We start from the raw sequence: 18,870 nt of genomic DNA, 5'->3' as shown, positions 1-18,870 counted from the left end.
AATGGTTTGGTTTGGGAAGGAAGAGGTCATACCTTTACTAACGGTATTGTTACTCTTTTTAACATATTTATTTACTTGGCTGCACCAGGTCTTAGTTGCAGCACAGGGCATTTTCAATTTTCATGTGTCTTAGTTGCAACATGAAGGATGTAATTCCCTGACTAGGGATCGAACCCAGGCCCCCTGCATTGGGAGCACAAAGGTTTAGCCACTGGACCACAGAGAAGTCCCTGGCATTGTTATTCTTGATGGTAATTTTGATTACAGCTTGTGTGACTTATAAAGTGATAGCTTCCTGCATTTCATGCTGTGTATCACCAACTTCTACTAAGACAGTAACATCTAAACTGCTTGAAATTACTGATCACATCTATAGTTCCCTATAAAATAATGAACATTCACAATGTATATACAATGTAAAATTGGCTTAAGTTCTATTGGACAATTTGGATTGACTGTCAGTCCTTGCCAGACATTCTACCAATATGTACATGCATATGTGCTAATTCACTTCAGTCCTGTCCAACTCTTCTTAGACACTATGGACTATACCCCACCAGGCTTCTGTGTCCATGGGATTCTCCAGGCAATAATACTGGAGTGGGTTGCCATGTCCTCCTCCAGGGGCTCTTCCCAACCCAGGGGATGAACCCAAGTCTCCTGTGGCTCCTGCACTGCAGGCAGATTCTTTACCACTCAGCCACAAAGGAAGCCCTTCTACTAGTACTGCTGCTGCTGCTAAGTCGCTTCAGTCGTGTCCGACTCTGTGCGACCCCATAGACGGCAGCCCACCAGGCTCCACCGTCCCTGGGATTCTCCAGGCAAGAACACTGGAGTGGGTTGCCATTTCCCTCTCCAATGCATGAAAGTGAAAAGTGAAAGTGAAGTCACTCAGTCGCGACCCCATGGACTGCAGCCCACCAGGCTCCTCCATCCACGGATTTTCCAGGCAAGAGTACTGGAGTGGGTACAATCCCCCCTAAAAGGAAAGAAAGAACAGGCTTTTAGAACCAGGAATGGAGGGATATGATGGACCTAGAGCAGGTAAGCAACCATTCTGGGTGGCATCAAGGGACCAAATATTTGATTACCAAATGCCTTCTATCAAAAGAGTAAGGATCAAAAGAGGGAGTTGATGAAATCAAATCATTTTTAAGGCACGATAAAAAAAATTTAAACATAAAACTCTCTCTGCTCACTTAGCCCACTACTTCTGTTTAGTGTGCACTGTGCTTCTGTAATTATGTGTTAACCAGATTTCCTTAAAAGACAGGAATTCCTGCTTGATGGTAAAGAGCAATTATTTCTGGGACCAGAAGAGTAATTCCTTAGGATATAACGTGAGGGATTGAGCATGGGGGTGTTTTATTTCTTTTCCTTCTCAATTGAAGAGGGTTTTCATTTCTAGCTCAAATGTTCTTCTTATTTATTATTATTATTATTATTATTATTATTATTATTATTAGGGTGCACCATACACCATGCAAGATTTTAGTTCCCCAACCAAGGATTGAACACGGTCCTGGGCAATGAAAGCACTGAGTCCTAACCACTGGACATCCAGGGAATTCCCACATTTCTTTCTTAATCCTTAATCTGCATCTGTACATGCAGATTTGGACGATGCAAACTGTCATCATTTGTTTTGTCTTCAAAATGTATATAACTGTGCATTCTTTTTTTTTTAAGTGCTAACATTCCAGCAACAGCACAAGGTGAGCTGTTGCTGAAGCCATAGGAGGAGGACTATGGGCAGGGCATGAGGAATGTTCCCTCATTCTAGGAGGATGGGGACAGCTCTGGCTGCCCCAGAGTGGGATGTATGCGGGTCTTTGGCCAGGCCACAGTCTACATAGGAAAACAATCAGTCACAAAGTTATGGGAATGCCACACAAGCTTGGCTATCAGCCCGGGCTCCACAAAGGAGCCCAGGGCAGGTCCTCTGCACACTCGTTGTTAAAAACTCTACAAGGTGAGGCTGTACATGAGTTTATTACAAAAGAGTTGTACTTACAAAACTCTGTACACACAGGTGAAAAACTCAAAATTCTCATCTATGTGTCACAAGTTGCTAAGCCAAACTATTAAAAACAGGGTTAAATTATAAACTTCTTAATACTTCTCAAAAGGATTAATTTTTTAAAACACATATGCTACTTTCTTCAGCAAATCCCACAGAGAGACTAAGCAGCCCAGCCCTCCTTAAGCCCCAGAGGCCTTGCACCATGAATAGGCCTGGCCAGGAGACACTGTCCAGAGTCAGGGCAGGAGAGCCAAGCCCACAGTGCAGAACAGAATGCTGAAACACACACAAAAGAAGGAAGATGTCTTTAGCTAAAGCCTTGGCATTAAATGAAAGACGCAAACAGGATGGAAACATGCAGTCCTACCAGCCAGGTTGGGGAAGAGTTAGGAAATAGGCAACCTTTCAGGCTGACTTCAAGAGCAGTGGGAACCAGGCCCGGGCACATACCTTGATGGTAGAAAGTTGTGTTTCAACCAGTTGGGTGTGCCTACTAGGCCTGGCAGGGAGCACATACAAGGAAGAAACAGGGAAGGGTAGGTGGGCCATCCTGGCCACAACCAGCTCATCAAGTAACTAATGTGGATGTAGTGCAAAAAAAAACCACCACTAAGTACTATGGGCAGGCTCCCTGCTTGCCTTAATGGTCACATGGCCACACTGGGCCAAAGGCTGGACCTTGTCCTTATCCTGAATGCCTGTGTCCTCAATCACAGAAAGAGTCCCAAAAAAGACTTTTCCCAGGGTGCGTGGGACAGGAAAGCAGAGCCCTGTCTCCTTACATGTTAGTTGAGAGCTCCTGGGTCTGGGTATCAAGGTGCAGCGTTGTGCTTCTCTTTGCAGTCTGTGTCCCCTGTTGGCACCAGCAGGTGAGAATCGGGGACAGAGGAATATCTGGACCTCTCACCTCATAGCAGAGCACCCAGCCTGAGCCCCACCTTAACATATCCCAATAGCCCTTCCACACGGGCGAGGTGTCCAAGAAAACCCACAGGGTGGCCTGCTGAATAGTATGTGATACACAGTTTCATGGAGGAGCATGGGTCCTGATGTTCCTAGGGTACAGCTCCATGGTTCTCAGGTGGGCACCAGGCCTGGAGGGCCACAGAGAGTCGCCAAGGCAATGTGGTTGTTCTGCCTGACCTCAGAGACCATCTGTTTAAGGCCAAAGCAGAACGTGGAGCCAAATGGGTTGGAATTGTTTGGGCAGGAGGACTTGTGCAAGACAACAGGTTTTGTTTGTTTTTTTTTTTCCCTACAGAAGCTCCTGAACGTTGTCCCACTTGCTGTAGGTCATGTGTGTTTCTGTCTGACCCTCTGTGTTTTCTCTCTTTACTGTTAGTGGAATCTTGACTTCACTGTAGTGATACATATTAAAATTATAATGTTTAGGGTAACTGGTGTGTACGACAAACCTCTTCATTTTGTGTGTATTCCCATTAAAGCAGATGTTCATTCTGAGAGTGAAGCAGTTAAAAAGCAGTCATGGAACTTCCCTGGTGGTTCAGTACCTAAGAATCCACCTTCAAAAGCAGGACATGGGTTCCATCCCTGGTGGGATCCCACATAGCCCAGGGCAACTAAGCCCATGTACTCTAGAGCCTGTGCTTCACAACAAAACAGTTCACAAGCTGTAAGGAAGACTCAGCACAGCCAAAAAGAAAAAGTAGTCATTACACTTGGATGGAACTTGCTTGTGCGGCGAAGGAGAAAGAATCTTCATCCTGTCTTCTGACTTGTAGAAGACCTTGTGTGGAGAGTCAAGTGTGCTAAGAACATCTTGGCAGGAATTGCCAAAATATACTAAGATTTCAAATACCTGCATCTGGGCCATCTCGTATAAGTTGGGTCCACAACCTGTGGCAAGTAGGCAAAGTTGTAAACCTGAGGATGCACTTTCATATCAAAGATTATCTACACTCTCAGCATACATGTTGCCCAGGAAACATCTCAGGGGCATCATGGGAGCCTTGGTATCCTGTAGGCTGTTTCCACTGTACATGTACATTCATCTCACAGTTGCTCTGTAGGGTACCTGGAGAGAAGCCAGAACATGGGCAAAATTGGGCTCATACTTGGGAAACGTGGTGTATGAGTCTAGCTGAAAAGAGAAAGACAGTCCTCTGAGGTTGAGCTGAAAAAGCTGTGCAGTGGAGTTGTCCACTCCAGGATGGGTTGCAACAAAGACTGGTCAATCTGCTCAATTAAAATGCATACCACAATAGTTTAACTGTACTTTAGTCAAGTGATACATTTGAATCACCTTAAGTCTCTGACCGAAAGCTTCAAACAGTAGTTTGATCCTCTGCTAAGTCAGGTTAAGGATGAGGTCATGCTTAAAAGAGGAGACCAGTGCCAATACCTATTGCTCTCTTCCCAGAGAGCGCTCAGGCACCACCTCCAGATCCACCATTGATTGCGCCCGCCAGGCCGGGGTGGCTTCCTAAGGCAGTGCACAAGGGCTGGAGCTCCCCCACCAGCAGCAGCATGGGGCAGCCCTGTGCACTAACCGCTAATGGGCAGAAAATGCTCAGAGTTTGCTGAAAGACTGTCTCCTAGGTTATAATCCTCTTGATTATAAATTGGCTTGAATAAAATTCTCTATTTCTTTTTTTAAAGTTACTTATTTATTTAATATCTTGCTGCAGCAGGTCTTAATTGCCATTTGCAGGATATATATATATATATATATATATATATATATACACATAATTTTTAGTTGTGGCCTGTGGCCTCTTTAGTTGTAGCATTTGAATTCTTAGTTGTGGCACATGGGATCCAGCTCCCTGATGAGGGAACAGAGTCTTAACCACTGGACCACCAAGGAGGTTCCTCTATTTCTTTCCTAGATTAACCATTAATCATTTTTTTGTGGACAATGTGAAATGTTCAGAACAGGCAAATCTATAGAGAGGGAAAATTAGTGGATTGGGGAGGAGGAGTGAGATGGGGTACTGGGAGTGACTTCTAATTGGTAAGGGTTTCCTTTGGGGGGGGTGAATGTTTTAAAATTGATTATAGAGTGGCTGCATACCTCTGTAAATATACTAAAAAACCATTGGATTATACACTTTTTTTCCTTTGACTGTCCGTATACAGTAACTCAAGTTTCCAGGGATTGAACCCAGGATGGGTTGTACCGAAGACTGGTCAATCTGCTCAATTAAAATGCACACCACAATAGTTTAACTGTACTTTAGTCAAGTGATACATTTGAATCACCTTAAGTCTCTGACTGAAAGCAGGGATTGAACCCAGGCCATGGCAGTAAAAAAAAGCCCAGAACCCTAACCTTTAGGCCACAGGAAATTCCTGAATTATACATTTTAAAAATTTGTATTGTTCACCCTTAAAATATTATTATTTGATGTCTTTGAATAACATCCCAAGAATGTACCACAGATTCTAAATTCAATTTTAAAAATGATTATCTAAAAGTGCTGCAGTCTAAATGAACTACTTCAAAGAAAACATCACATTTTGGGACATGTACATTTCCCAATGTTTAAAATTTTTTTTACGTAATTTAAAATGCAATACAAAATGCATAATGACGTACGTACATTTTTCTGTCTCCCTGGAAGAGGATAAAAATTTGTATATCTTCTTATTCCTTCAGTTTTAGAATTCTTGGATTATCTGTATTAAATGTTTCTTAAATATTTTCCAGTGTACATTGATTATAACAAGGAAATTCAAATATAAAGAAAAATTCCTCAAAGATCTGGATATATTCCTGGCTCAAAAATTTGGTTAACACCAAGAAGACAAATTCTCAATGAAACTCTTACCTTTTTTTTTTCCGGCTTCGCCGCGTGACTTGGAGAATACTTAACCAGGGATTAAACCTGATTTCGGCAGTGAAAGCATGGAGTCCTAAATACTGGACTGCTAGGAAATTCCCGGAAACTCTTTTAAGTTAAAAAAAAAATTTTTTTTTTAAGTGAGATTTTTCCATACAGAAAAAGTAGGAACATCCATTCAACCGTAACAAAATGAAAGAAAAGAAATCATCTCTTACCTGAAAAGTAACAGATTATATAGACTCTCGGTAAACTCATTTTTAAATGACTGAATCTTCCTCACTTGGGAACGAACGTCCGCATGTACTTGGTTCTAAGGTATTTCAACGGCGAAAGTTCCCGTCAGCGCCGCTGGTGTAGTGGTATCATGCAAGATTCCCATTCTTGCGACCCGGGTTCGATTCCCGGGCGGCGCATGCTGTTTTTGTCCCCGCTTTGCGTAGTTTTTAGAGTATTTCTTCTTCTAGAAACACAACTTTTCATTTCCATGAAGACTTATATCTTACTATAAATCACTGTTGACACATTCGAATCTGAAGGTGGAATTCAAAAATGTTTACTCAAGTCATTAAACAGTTAACCTTTACGCCTGCGCAGTCTGAGACAACCCCCTGGCGTCGTTGGAAGCACGGCTGCGCAACAAGTGAATATAAGGACTGAGGTGTAGCCTGGCGGCCAGGAGGTTGAAAGTGCAAAATTTTTCTGCGCCTGCGCGGCCCGGGTCACTTCCCTGGCTGCTCCAAGGCTCCCGGCTCGCCGCCATCTTGTTTTGGGTCTTCATTGTTCGCGCTGGGCCCGGCAGTTTAGTGTAATTGCCGCCGAAGAAGGAGGCGGGGTAACCTCCGGTCAGCCGAGAAACCCGGCTATCCCGCAGCCATAGCCGGTCAAAAGATTTGTGAGGTAGTAAAGGGTAGGGAGCTGGACCTGGAGGCGCCGCCGCGACAGCAGCAGCCATGGAGGACGAAATGCCTAAGACTCTGTGAGTCTGGGGCAGCGATGAGGGGGGCGGGATGGTGATCGTCCCGGAGCGAGCCTTCGGCTCTGCGCCGCTCCCCAGCCTATTGTTCCCCGTGGACGCCGCGTTATCAAGGTTACTCTCTGGCGCTCACCTGGATGTCTAGGGACCGAGACCCAGGCAGTGAGGACGAAATGGAAGGAGATGGGGCTCAGCCTCTAAATTAGTCCATACCGTAACTGCCCCAACAGCGTGGCCTTTGGCCTCGTCCCGGGCCTTCGGCCTGCAGAAAAGACTTTCATTCAAACCTCTTTTCAGAACTCGGCCAGCCTTTTTGTCCCATGCTTTCTTTCTGTCCCGTATCCCCTCCCCACTTCTCGATTAACCTATTCTGATTTTTACAGCCGTCTCGCTTTCATTTTGCTTTGATTTTCTCCAGATACTCTTCCTTTCATTTTCTTTTCATTGATAAGAATTTTTGTCTTGAAAATCCTTGTACTCATTTTCATGGGTGTGAACTTTATTCTCGCAGTTGCCAACTGGGAAAAAGTCAATTGTTTTTCCTTAAACTTCTCTTTGGCTCTTTTTCTGTGGCAACCCCCCATCCCCGATCAAAAAGCCCCAAATCGGACCCCCTAAGGATTTTGAAACTGCTTTTTAAAAATGGAACTCTCGCCCGGAGATATATATCAACTGAGGGGAAGTGGATTTAATGCTCTTTTATCTTCGCTTGCTACTTTTGTGATTGATATGTCGTTGAAGGAGCGGCGAGTTTTTAATAAAGCAACAATTGATAAGTACCTTAACTAAAATGTTTAGTCACCTCTGTGAATTTTTGTAGTGTTAAGTGGTCTTAGTTTGGGATCATTTCTTTGTAGCGTAGCTTTCCCCCCGCCCCAGGCATTCTCCTTTGTTTTTCGAAGTACTATCCGATGAGGTGATCCTGCCTTTGTTGCTTTTCTCGAAAATAAGAAAAAGCCCAATCAATTTTTGACGTAGCTTTCTTATTTTTATTCTTAGAATACTGGCAATTTGAGAACCCTCTGCATTAAAAAAAAAAAAACACACTCTTGGGTTTCTTTTTGCAACTCTGATATTATAGTTGTTATGAAATACAATGTAGTCAATTATTTTTTTAGCGCCAAAAAATAGTTTTGTAATCTTTGGGAAATATAGTCACTCTTAATAAATACGTACAGTTTTTTTTGCTAGTTTATTTCATGTTAGTGACCTTTAGTGTCTTTTTACTAGGATGAAGCAATTAGCACATGACTTTGTTTTTTGAAAGATTGTATCTGTAGATGAATACTCCCTAAAAAAAAAATCATTAACCCCATAGAGTTTATGGAACCCTTTTTTCCCTTTTGCCTCTTCACTACAAGTATGATATCCAACAGCATACTAGATTAAGAAACTGCCTGTCTTTTTATATTATAATGTCTTCAAGGTTCTTATTTCAAAATTTTTAATTTCAGAAACTGCCAAAAATAATCTGAGAACTTAATCTTTTTAGTATGTTGATTTGGGAATATCAAATAACGAAGACAACTTCAGCTTTCCCAGGCCAGTCTACAAAAGCATGCAGTCCTAGTCTGGGGACAGAGGACCAGCCATTGTGGGAGAATTAATGAAGGAACTTTTATTCAGTGTTCACTGTTAAGCCTTTCATGTGCTTGTTTAATCCTCATCAGAATTCTGCAGTAAATGTGTCCATTTTGCATTTGAGGAAAAGCTAAGATTAGAATTTAAGTAAATCGTTCCAAGTCATGTACCTTTTTGTTCATCAGCCTGCCACTTTGCTGTCCTCAACTTTGACTCACGTTTATGACTGAATTTGCCTTTATACTACCAGAACACCACATCCAAGAATCTTTTCCCCAAGTTGTCCATACTTTTAACATTTCCTAATATCTCCTTTGCTTCTACCTTTCTCAACCAAAGCTCCCATTCTTCCAGTCAAACCAATCCTGATTAAATATTAGAGTAGGTGCTCATCCCTAAGTTTTGCCAGCAACGTTTTTACTTTGAATACAAAATGTTTGTGTGAATAACCTTGGGAGTCAGAGACTCTTAATATGTTCTTAGCAATGTCTGATCCATGGTAAGTGATCAATAAAATTGTTTTAAAAACGGGTACAGTTTCAAGCAGTGAATCAAGCTTTTACTCATTCTTGAGGGTAAGGTAGTCTGAATTTCAGTATTGCCTGTGTACCTAAATGGCTCAGAGGAAATATCTTCATTTGCCCCAAATGCCTGTTCCGCACTGCCTCTTTGGAGACCGCCTGGATTGTTTTTGTCAGCATTACTCTGGAAATGGTACAGTTTACCCTTGAACAATGCACGGGTTAGGAACTGTAGCCCTTGAGCAGTCAAAAATCCATGCATAACTTTTACAGTCGGGCCTCTGCATCTGTGGATTCAACCAATTGTGGATTGTGTAGTACATATTTAGTGAAAAAAATACATGTACATGGATGGATCCATACAGTTCAAACCCATGTTGTTCAAGGGTCAACCATATTGTAAGAAGTGATTTGATTCGGGATAACGTTTTGAAAATAATAAAGCTACAGGAATTGCCAGTGGTTTGATGTTGAATGTGAGAGTGAAGTCGACAATAACTTTAATTTGCAAATGCGTAATTATCAGTCATCTAGAATGTTAGTTTGTTGTAAAATAAAAATGAGAACTGCCTTGAGAGCTTGGATGTCTCAGTAAGTCTTCTGGGCATGTTTGCGTGTGCTTAGTTGTGTCCAACTCTGTGACCTCATGGATTGTAGCTCGCCAGGCTCCTCTGTCCGTGGGATTGTCCAGGCAAGCATACTGGAGTGAAGTTGTCTCCCATCTCCCTCATCTTTTGCGTTGCATACTGATTCTTTATCTCTGTGCCACCTGGGAAGTCTTTTCTTCAGACTGATTTGTTTACAATCGGCCCTTTGTATCCACTGATGTGAAACCCTTGATATGATAAGCCAAAGGTAAGAGACTTGAGCATCCGTGGGTTTTGGTATCCATGGGAAGAGGCAGGTCCAAGAACCAATCCCTTCAGAGTAACAAGGGATAGATAACTGCATATGGTCTGATATCCAAGTGAAGGAGATGCCAACCAATAAAATTAGAGAGTTGCTGCTATCATGCAGCAGTCTTTTGTGAAGAAGAGACAGTTGTTATAAGGTTATGATGCTGGCATATAATATTTATATTATGTACTACGGGGCTCTTACCAAGTTCCATCCTCAACTTCAGTGGAGCTTGCTAGATTGTTCATGGAGAGATTAAATACCATCCGGCAAGAGCAGAATCATCTCCCCAACACATGAGAAAAGAACAGACACTGGCCTGTACCCATTTTATCCTCCTCTGCCTGTCCAGCCCATCATGGCAGCAAAAGGTGTCCCTCCTCCCATCAGAAGCAAACCCCAGGTAAAGGACTTAAATGTAAAGGAAACCAGAATATTGTCTTGAGCTGCAGACACTTTGGGGCTTCGCAGGCATCTCAGATGGTAAAGAATCTACCTGCAATGCAGGAAACCTGGGTTTGGTCCCTGGGTCAGGAAGATCCCCCGGAGAAAGAGATGGCAGCCCACTCCAGTATTCTTACCTGGAGAATCCCACGGACAGAGAAGCCTGGCAGGCTACAGTCCATGGGGTCGCAAAGAGTCAGACATGACTGAGCGACTAATACATACATATGTACTGTGTACAATAAGTGTTTATTGTTGTACATAATTCCTTTTTTAGTTGAGATATAATTGATACACCGTATTATATAAGTTACTAGTGTACAATTTTGAAGGTTATACTCCATTTATAGTTATAAAATATATTGCTGTTTTAATATAAAATGTTTATTATATTCCCTGTGGTGTACAATATATCCTTGTCATAATTTCATAATTAGTAAGAGACATACACCTTTACCCCTGAACTAGAGTAACTCCAGCAAAATGGATTAATTTTCCATCACATTGCAAATGTTCAAAAATAATTCTAAGAGAATACAGTTGCCTCTTGTAAATTTTAATTTTTTTATTGGAGTATAATTGCTTTACAGTGTTGTATTAGTTTCTGCTGTACAGCTGAGTGAATCAGCTACAGTTATCTCTCTAACAAATATTTATAGAACACCTAAGAGTATTCCAGGCAGAGTTCTAATAGTAGATATGAATGAAAATATGTCTCTACTCTTACAAAATTTATCATTAGATTAAAACCTATTTATTCATGTTTTTCACTTAAATTTTCAGAGGCCTCATATCAAATTCTACATTTTTATACAATGATTGTGGCTCAAAACAAACCCAATACAGCATTCTGCCTTGCAGATTTTTCTTTGTAAGTTAAATTTTCTAGAGCTGTACTAATAAATACTTAAAATGTTTTAGATTCCAGTGTTATAACTATTTGAACTTAATATCACCTTAAAATAATGTATATGTTAAATTGACATGAAGTCCTATTCCAGAGCTGTCAAGTTTTCACTGGCATTGATGACTTTTTCCATTGAAACGTCTCAGGTAACTTTTTATTTTGAAAAATTTAAAACCTATGGAAATGTAGCAAAAATAGTGCATTTAAGACATAGATACCTTTCATGTGGAATTACCAATTGCTAATAGCCACATTTGCTGAACCATTTGAGAAAACATCAATACACTTAGGGTTAAATAAATCTAAAAATTGGGGTATTCTCTTATATAACCACAATATAATTTTCATACTAAGGAAACTACATTGATAGAGTGTTTTTAACCAATACATAGTTCATATTTTATCCAGTTGCCCAAGGAGAACATTTACTTTCCAGTTTTGTATGAGATTGGTGCATGATCTCAGAGGTGATGTTATAAATATCAACATGAGATACTTCAATCTAGGCTGTTAACAAGTTCATGGAACACCTAGAAAAGGATATTTTAATGTTTTTGAATAAAAAGCATCTTGAAAAACTATAACTACATAAATGTAAGAAATTTACATTTTGATTTAGTAGTCTATTCAACATGGTGACAAGAAATCTTGGTTTTTAGCTGCTGCAGAATCAATTTTGGTATCCATCAGAATTTCTTTAAATGCATTGCTGCAAAAAAAATTTAAGCATGAAAGGAATTTGTTTTAAAAAAATATATATATATATACTGGGGCCATACTCTTGTCTGTGAAGTGTTTCTCTGTGAATAAATCCACTTGTTACCTGTCACTTTGTCTCACTGAGTTCTTTCTGCAGTGAGACATCAAGAACCTGAGCTTCTTAGGTCCTTGAACCAGGCCCACTTGGAGGTTAAAGCTGGGAAATGAATGAGATACACATGACCAAGAGTTTCACTGATAGTTCCGATTCTAGTCTGATGCTACAGAGTTCATTCTGTTCTTTCTCCTCTCTGTATTCATAACTCCATTCTCCCAACTGTGAAGAACTTGGCTTCTATTGCCAGTATATATATTACCAGTATATTTACTTATTTGCTCAGTCTTAGAATTTAAAAAAGTAGCTTCAGAATTGTTCCATCATGCTTCTTAAAAAAAATATATATATATATATATATAGAGAGAGAGAGAGAGGACACTTTCAGAATTTGAGGAAGTTTATGGAACCTGGCTTAGAAAATGTTCAGGAAAGAGAGACAACTGTCAGGCCCACAGTCCTAGTCAAGCTACAGACCATCCCAGAAAGGATACTCCTACCACATACAGTGAGGGCCTGATATTACAACTTCAGCTTCCACTGGACATGGGACTCTGCTGCTGTTTGCCATCAAAGTGTATTCGCTTCAGTTTCTGCTTCTAACCCCTGTCTTTGTCTTCTGTGTTCAGGGCTGGTATCTCTAATATGACCTCAGTTCATTTCAGTCGCTCAGTTGTGTCTCTTTGCGACCCCATGAATTGCAGCCTGCCAGGCCTCCCTGTCTATCACCAACTCCTGGAGTTTACTCAAACTCATGTCCATCAAGTCGGTGATGCCATCCAGCCATCTCATCCTCTGTCGTCCCCTTCTGCCCCCAGTCCCTCCCAGCATCAGGGTCTTTTCCAATGAGTCAACTCTTCGTATGAGGTGGCCGAAGTATTGGACTAGCCCAGATCATATGCATGGTAGACTATATAACCATATTTAGCCTTTCATCTTTTGAAGAGGAGTCAGGCTTTGCCATAGGGTGAAGATTTCTCTAAATGTAGGAAGATGTTTGGCAGCCTTGAAAGAAAAAAACCTTACATATGTAACTTAATCTATGCTGTTAATAGGAAATCCTTTGCTTAAGAAACAGTAATATGTGACAAAGTATGGGATAACTAAAGAAACTTGTTTTATAAAACTGAGACTTACATATGTTAACTTACGGTTTATTGGTGCCAAAGGTTGAGAGCAAGTTGTTTGTATAACTTGCTCTGAAGAGACTTAATAAACAGCTGTGTGAAGTTAATTGATAAAGGCTCCAGGAATTTTCATTATATAGCAGGCCACATTAAATACAAAAGCTGTACAGACCTTAATGCTTTTTATAGTAGCTTTTATTATTAGCTATCTTCAAACTATCACTTAGAAATTTTGAGTTTCTGAGAAAAAATTTGATAAAAAATTTTTTTCTGAGAAAAATCTTGAAGTTTTGCAGAGTAAATGACAGACTCCAGGTTCCCTACATACTGTCAGTTTATCACTGGATTACCTAGCTTTAGCAAAGTAGATGTTAGAATTAAATTTTCAGAAGAGCCATTTTTTCCTTTAGACATATGCAGTCCTTAGGGTTTCTTATAGGCACATGAGTTGGGTAAAAATAGACAGTGAAGAGTTAAAGAGATGGTTCAGAGTTTTCACTTGACCTTTACCCTTCCCTTAATGTTAAGATCTTACATAACCATAGTATGATTATCAAAACTAAGAAGTTAATAGATTGGTACAATACTATTAACTGCACGTTTTATTACTGTTTTCCCCAGTTTTTCCACTAATGTCCTTTTTCTATTCCAGCCTCTAATCCAAAATACATTGTGTTTAGTTGTCATGTCTCTTTCTTTTCCTGTAATATGTGAGGAGATATCTTTCATTGTGGCTCTTATGAAGGGTACTGTTCCTCTGTATCCTTTCAGTTCAGTCACTCAGTCGTGTCCAACTCTTTGCGACCCCATGGACTGCATGCAGCACGCCAGGCTTCCCTGTCCATCACCAACTCCTGGAGCTTACTCAAAACTCATGTCCATTGAGTCAGTGGTGCCATCCAACCGTCTCATCCTCTGTTGGCCCCTTTTCCTCCTGCCTTCAATCTTTCCCAGCATCAGGGTCTTTTCTAGCAAGTCAGTTCTTCACATCAGGTGGCCAAAGTATTGGAGTTTCAGCTTCAGCATCAGTCCTTCCAATGAATATTCAGGACTGATTTCCTTTAGGATGAACTGGTTGGATCTCCTTGCAGTCCAAGGGACTTTCAAGTCTTCTCCAACACCACAGTTCAAAAGCATCAATTCTTCAGTGCTCAGCTTTCTTTATAGTCCAAGTCTCACATCTATACATGACTACTGGAAAACCATAGCTTTGACTAGACGGACCTTTGTTGGCAAAGTAATATCTCTGCTTTTTATTATGCTGTCTAGGTTGATCATAGCTTTCCTTCCAAGGAGCAAGCGTCTCTTAATTTCATGGCTGCAGTCACCGTCTGCAGTGATTTTGGAGCCCAAAATAATAGTCTGTCACTGTTTCCATTGTTTTCCTATTTGCATTGAAGTGATTGGACCATATGCCGTGATCTTATCTCCATTGTATAGTGACTACCTTTTTTCTCAACATACCCTGTCAGAATTGAGTCACTGAGAGTTGCCCACACTCAAGGAGAGGGAAGTTAAGGTTCACTTCATAGAGGGAGGTGTATCAAAGAATTCTTAGCTGTAACATTATTACTAAGGTGTTTTAAAGATGATTTCCCTCATTTCTGGTACATTTATTAATTAGAATTCCGTAAGAAAAAGCGATTTCTCACCCCCTCCCTAATCTAGGATTCAGTCAAGGATTATTCATGGTAAATATTAAGTTGTCAGTATCTTTTAAGTCCCTGTTAATCAAAAGTAGTCTTCCTTTTTTTTTAAGGATGGTCATCTTTAAGATATCAAATAAGTCACCTTGTATAATATCCCAGATCTGAATTTGTGTAATTGTTTTATATGCCCAATATCCTGTAAACTTAGATCTGAATTTAAGCTTAGCTAAATTCAAGTTAGATCTTTCTGACTTGAATATTTCATATACGATATTGTATAACTCATATTGTATACACGATGTCTCATTGTTCGTTCATAACATGATTTAAAGTTTGATCACTGGGTCAAAGTGGCCTAGAGATCTCATTTTTTTCTTTTATTTTTTATTGAAGGATAATTGCTTTACAGAATTTTGTTGTTTTCTATCAAACCTCAACATGAATCAGCCACAGGTATACATATATCCCCTGCCTTTTGAACCTCCCTCCCATCCCCCCATCCCACCTCTCTAGGTTGATACAGAGCCCCTGTTTGAGTTTCCTGGGCCATACAGCAAATTCCCGTTGGCTATCTATTTTACATATGGTAATATAAGTTTCCATGTTACTCTTTCCATACATCTTACACTCCTCCCCTCCCCATGTCCATAAGTCTATTCTCTATGTCTCCATTGCTGCCCTGTAAATAAATAAAATTTTTCTATATTCCATATATGTGCATTAGAATATGATATTTATCTTTCTGACTCACTTCACTCTGTGTAATAGGTTCTAGGTTCATCCACCTCATCAGAACGGACTCAAATGAGTTCCTTTTTATGGCTGAGTAATATTCCATTGTGTATATGTACTACAACTTCTTTATCCATTCATCTGTCGATGGACATCTAGGTTGCTTCCATGTTCTAGCTATTGTAAATAGTGCTGCAATGAACAGTGGGATACATGTGTCTTTTTCAACCCTGGGTTCCTCAGGGTATATCCCTAGCAGTGAGATTGTTGGGTCATATGGTGGTTTTATTCCTAGTGTTTTTTTTTTTAAGGAATCTCCATACCATCTTCCATAGTAGCTGTATCAATTTACATTCCCACCAGTAGTGCAAGTGTTCCCTTTTCTCCACACCCTCTCCAGCATTTATTGTTTGTAGACTTTTTGATGATGGCCATTCTGACCACTTTTAAGTGTTCTCACTTTTAAGGTGAGTTTTCCCTTTGTGTTTGTTAAGTAATCTATGTGACATCTTAGGCACCCTGCACATCCATGTTCTTACCAGCCTTTCACCTAAGTTTACATCTATTGATGGTTCATGACTGAATCAATGATTTCAGTAGGGTTTACACATCATTAATTTAATGCTGTCTGTCTGCAATTATTGTCTAGCATTTTTCTGTAAAGGAATTGTTCATTGTTCTTAAGACTTGGCACTTCTCTCTTTGCCATTTTAGCCTATTCCTATGCCTCCATAGTAAGCATTCAATAGTCTGTTGAATGGGTAAATAGAAGGAAGGAATTGAATCTACACTTTCTGGTACGTATAGGTGTTTTATTTTTCTGGGGAGAGGGTCCATACCTTTCATCACATTCCTGAAGGATTCTTAGCAGAAGAATTAAAACATCTACAGTTGTTGGCAGACTACATTCTCTGATTTCAGAAGTAATTAAACTAACATACCTGGAGGTAATCTCATTTCAAAATCCCATTTTGAATATTTATAAACCATTTAAATAAGGATCATCCTCCCCCCTAAAAAAGTAAGGATAATCCCAGTCAAGTTGTCTTGTAATACATTATTTACAGTAATTTTGTTAGTCACCAACTTACATTATCTGTTAAAAGTCTCCTAGAATCTTTCTACTCCCTTTCTGCTTCCACTGATCAGTGATATTTATTAAAAGGCTTCCCTTTCTTTTGTGAGCATGTATAACAGTTGATAGTGATTGATTCATCTTTCAAAAATATGTTTACTGTCTAAACCAAAATATACCTCAATTGGTCACTTTTAGGACAATCATGTGAATTAAACATTGAGGAAATTTTATTTAATGTTCTCAGTAATACTGTAGAAAGAGAATAATTGCAGTTTTCTAGGATTGATTGTATGAACTGTTCTACATGTCAGATGATTCATTTGAGGGATTTTAGGCATATCTTCCTAAGGTAAGCGTAGGAACTTAAATAGAAGCAACAGGTTTTATTTGTGCAACCTTCACTAAACACAGATACTTACTAGTCTAGTATATTTGTAAGTAACATATATTATATCTGTTCTGTAAGAGATTTTGAAGTTTTCAAACTTTTATAAGTTCCTCAATAGTGTAGTACACAGCCAAGATGTGCCTATTCCCCCAGTCCATTGTTCAGTATTCAACTTGAGGAACTGATTTAAAAGAAGCAAAATTTTAAGTGGTGAATTGTTTTTCTTTGTGTTTCAGATATGTTGGTAACCTTTCCAGAGATGTCACAGAAGCTCTAATTCTCCAGCTCTTTAGCCAGATTGGACCGTGTAAAAACTGCAAAATGATTATGGATGTAAGGGTATTTTACTTAGTTAACTTTCTTCTTCTTTTTTTTTCTAGTACATTCTTTAAATCCATTACTTCCAGGATCTCTTAAGTTGGTTTATACAGTGTAAATTCATAAAGGTTTAAGTCCATTTTGGCCACCAAGTTTGTTTTACTCAGTAAAGAGAGACTAGATCTAATCATTTCCAAAACAGATGAGAACTATATATGGGGCTCTTGTTTTAAAATGTATTAAGGCATCAGAATTGTTTTGTTATGTGGTATCAGTTGATTGGCAAATATAGAAATTCAATTATTAATTAAAATGGGAAATTAGGCAAAAGAAATAATAGACTTTGATACTGTGAAGATGTTTTAAACTTTATTTTTAAAGGTCAAAATTCAAGTTTTTCTTGGATTGTGGCAGTGCCCATTCATCAGACCTTAATGTATAGAAAAAACATCAATTCACTCATGTAATTGGTATTAATCCTGAGTCATAATATGTGTAAAAAGGCAGCTTCAAATTCTCTTGATGAGAAAAACAGTACTAAAGAGAAATCCTTTTATCCCATGGTCTTTCCTGCATTTAAACTTTTAAGTTTTTGTTTCTCCAGGAAAGAAAGTCATTATGTATCAGTATCTACTACTTTCTCTTCTATTATATTCCAGTTTAACTTTTTTTAACTTTGTATTTTTAAGTAATTATTTAGCCAGTTGGCTTTGGTTTGTTGTCTTATATTTTAAAATGTCAAAACTTCTCCTAATCTGGCAGAGTCACCTACACATAATACAGATGGATTCAACAGATGTTTTTATTCTTTACACTCTTCTAAAATGTTCTGTTAATCATATTTAATATCTGTATGCCTTTGGATAATGAATAAAAGATTCCCGTACCCATAGAGAAAGATAAGAGGGAGATTTAAAGGGAAATGATGGAGAATTTAAAACCAGTCTTTCCTTCATCTGGGTCTCCTTCCTTATCTTAGTAGTAGCATTTACGAAATACTTACTGTCTATCATTTTCATACTGATGCCTCATCAGAAATACTCAACAGAAACATTACAAAGCAAATGTTATTCCTGTTTAATATATACAGAAATGAGGCAAAGCAAGGTTGTAAATCCAGATTGATCTGTTCTCTCCATTGGTCTATAGGCTGCTATTCTCTGTCTAGGTCTTTCTCAATTTTCTGGTAAAGACCGCTAGCACAGTGTTAGTGACTGCTGCACCTACAGAAAAAGACTAGCTAGGGGAGCCTCTGCCACTTTGTATAAATTGGACTTTTGTCACTCAAAGACTTAGGTTGACTACTCTTTCTCCTGCTTCTTATCATTATCTTATTATTATTAAAGTCTAAATTCCAGTCTGTTCACACTGTTGGACTGATGTTCATATTTATTAATTTTATACTCCATAGAGGATGAATTGGAGAAGGAATACTCCAGTGTCCTTGCCTGAGAAATCCCATGGACAGAGGAGTCTGGCAGGCTACAGTCCATGGGGTCACAAAGAATTTGACATGACGGAGTGATGAAGACTTTAGAGTACAAAGGCTGATAATGCATATGCTTAGACTTTTTTTTAATCTAAAAAGTATAGTTTTTATTTTTCTGGACAC

The 18,870-nt window shown here is 39.3% G+C and overlaps 1 protein-coding gene, 1 non-coding gene and 1 pseudogene across 4 annotated transcripts in view; 2 read left to right on the top strand and 1 right to left on the bottom strand.

Moving 5' to 3' along the window:
• LOC102176701 lies at positions 964–4,436 on the bottom strand (annotated as a pseudogene).
• Positions 6,172–6,242, top strand: TRNAG-CCC. Its single transcript has one exon. It is a non-coding gene; the product is annotated as a tRNA-Gly (tRNA).
• TIA1 (TIA1 cytotoxic granule associated RNA binding protein) overlaps positions 6,509–18,870 on the top strand; it is a 32,238-nt gene continuing 19,876 nt past the window's right edge. For 2 of the 3 annotated variants that reach the window (XM_018055467.1, XM_018055466.1), the window contains exons 1-2: positions 6,509–6,805; positions 17,177–17,273. In XM_018055467.1, the coding sequence (XP_017910956.1) occupies positions 6,780–6,805; positions 17,177–17,273 (123 nt within the window). In that variant the 5' untranslated portion in view covers positions 6,509–6,779. The remainder of the gene's footprint in view (positions 6,806–17,176; positions 17,274–18,870) is intronic. The other variant, XM_018055465.1, reaches the window with a different exon arrangement.

This window comes from Capra hircus, chromosome 11, assembly GCF_001704415.2.
Source record: "Capra hircus breed San Clemente chromosome 11, ASM170441v1, whole genome shotgun sequence".
Classification (NCBI taxonomy): domain Eukaryota; kingdom Metazoa; phylum Chordata; class Mammalia; order Artiodactyla; family Bovidae; genus Capra; species Capra hircus.
The sequence above is the reverse complement of the archived record's forward strand: the minus strand, read 5'-3'. Positions and strand labels throughout refer to the sequence as shown.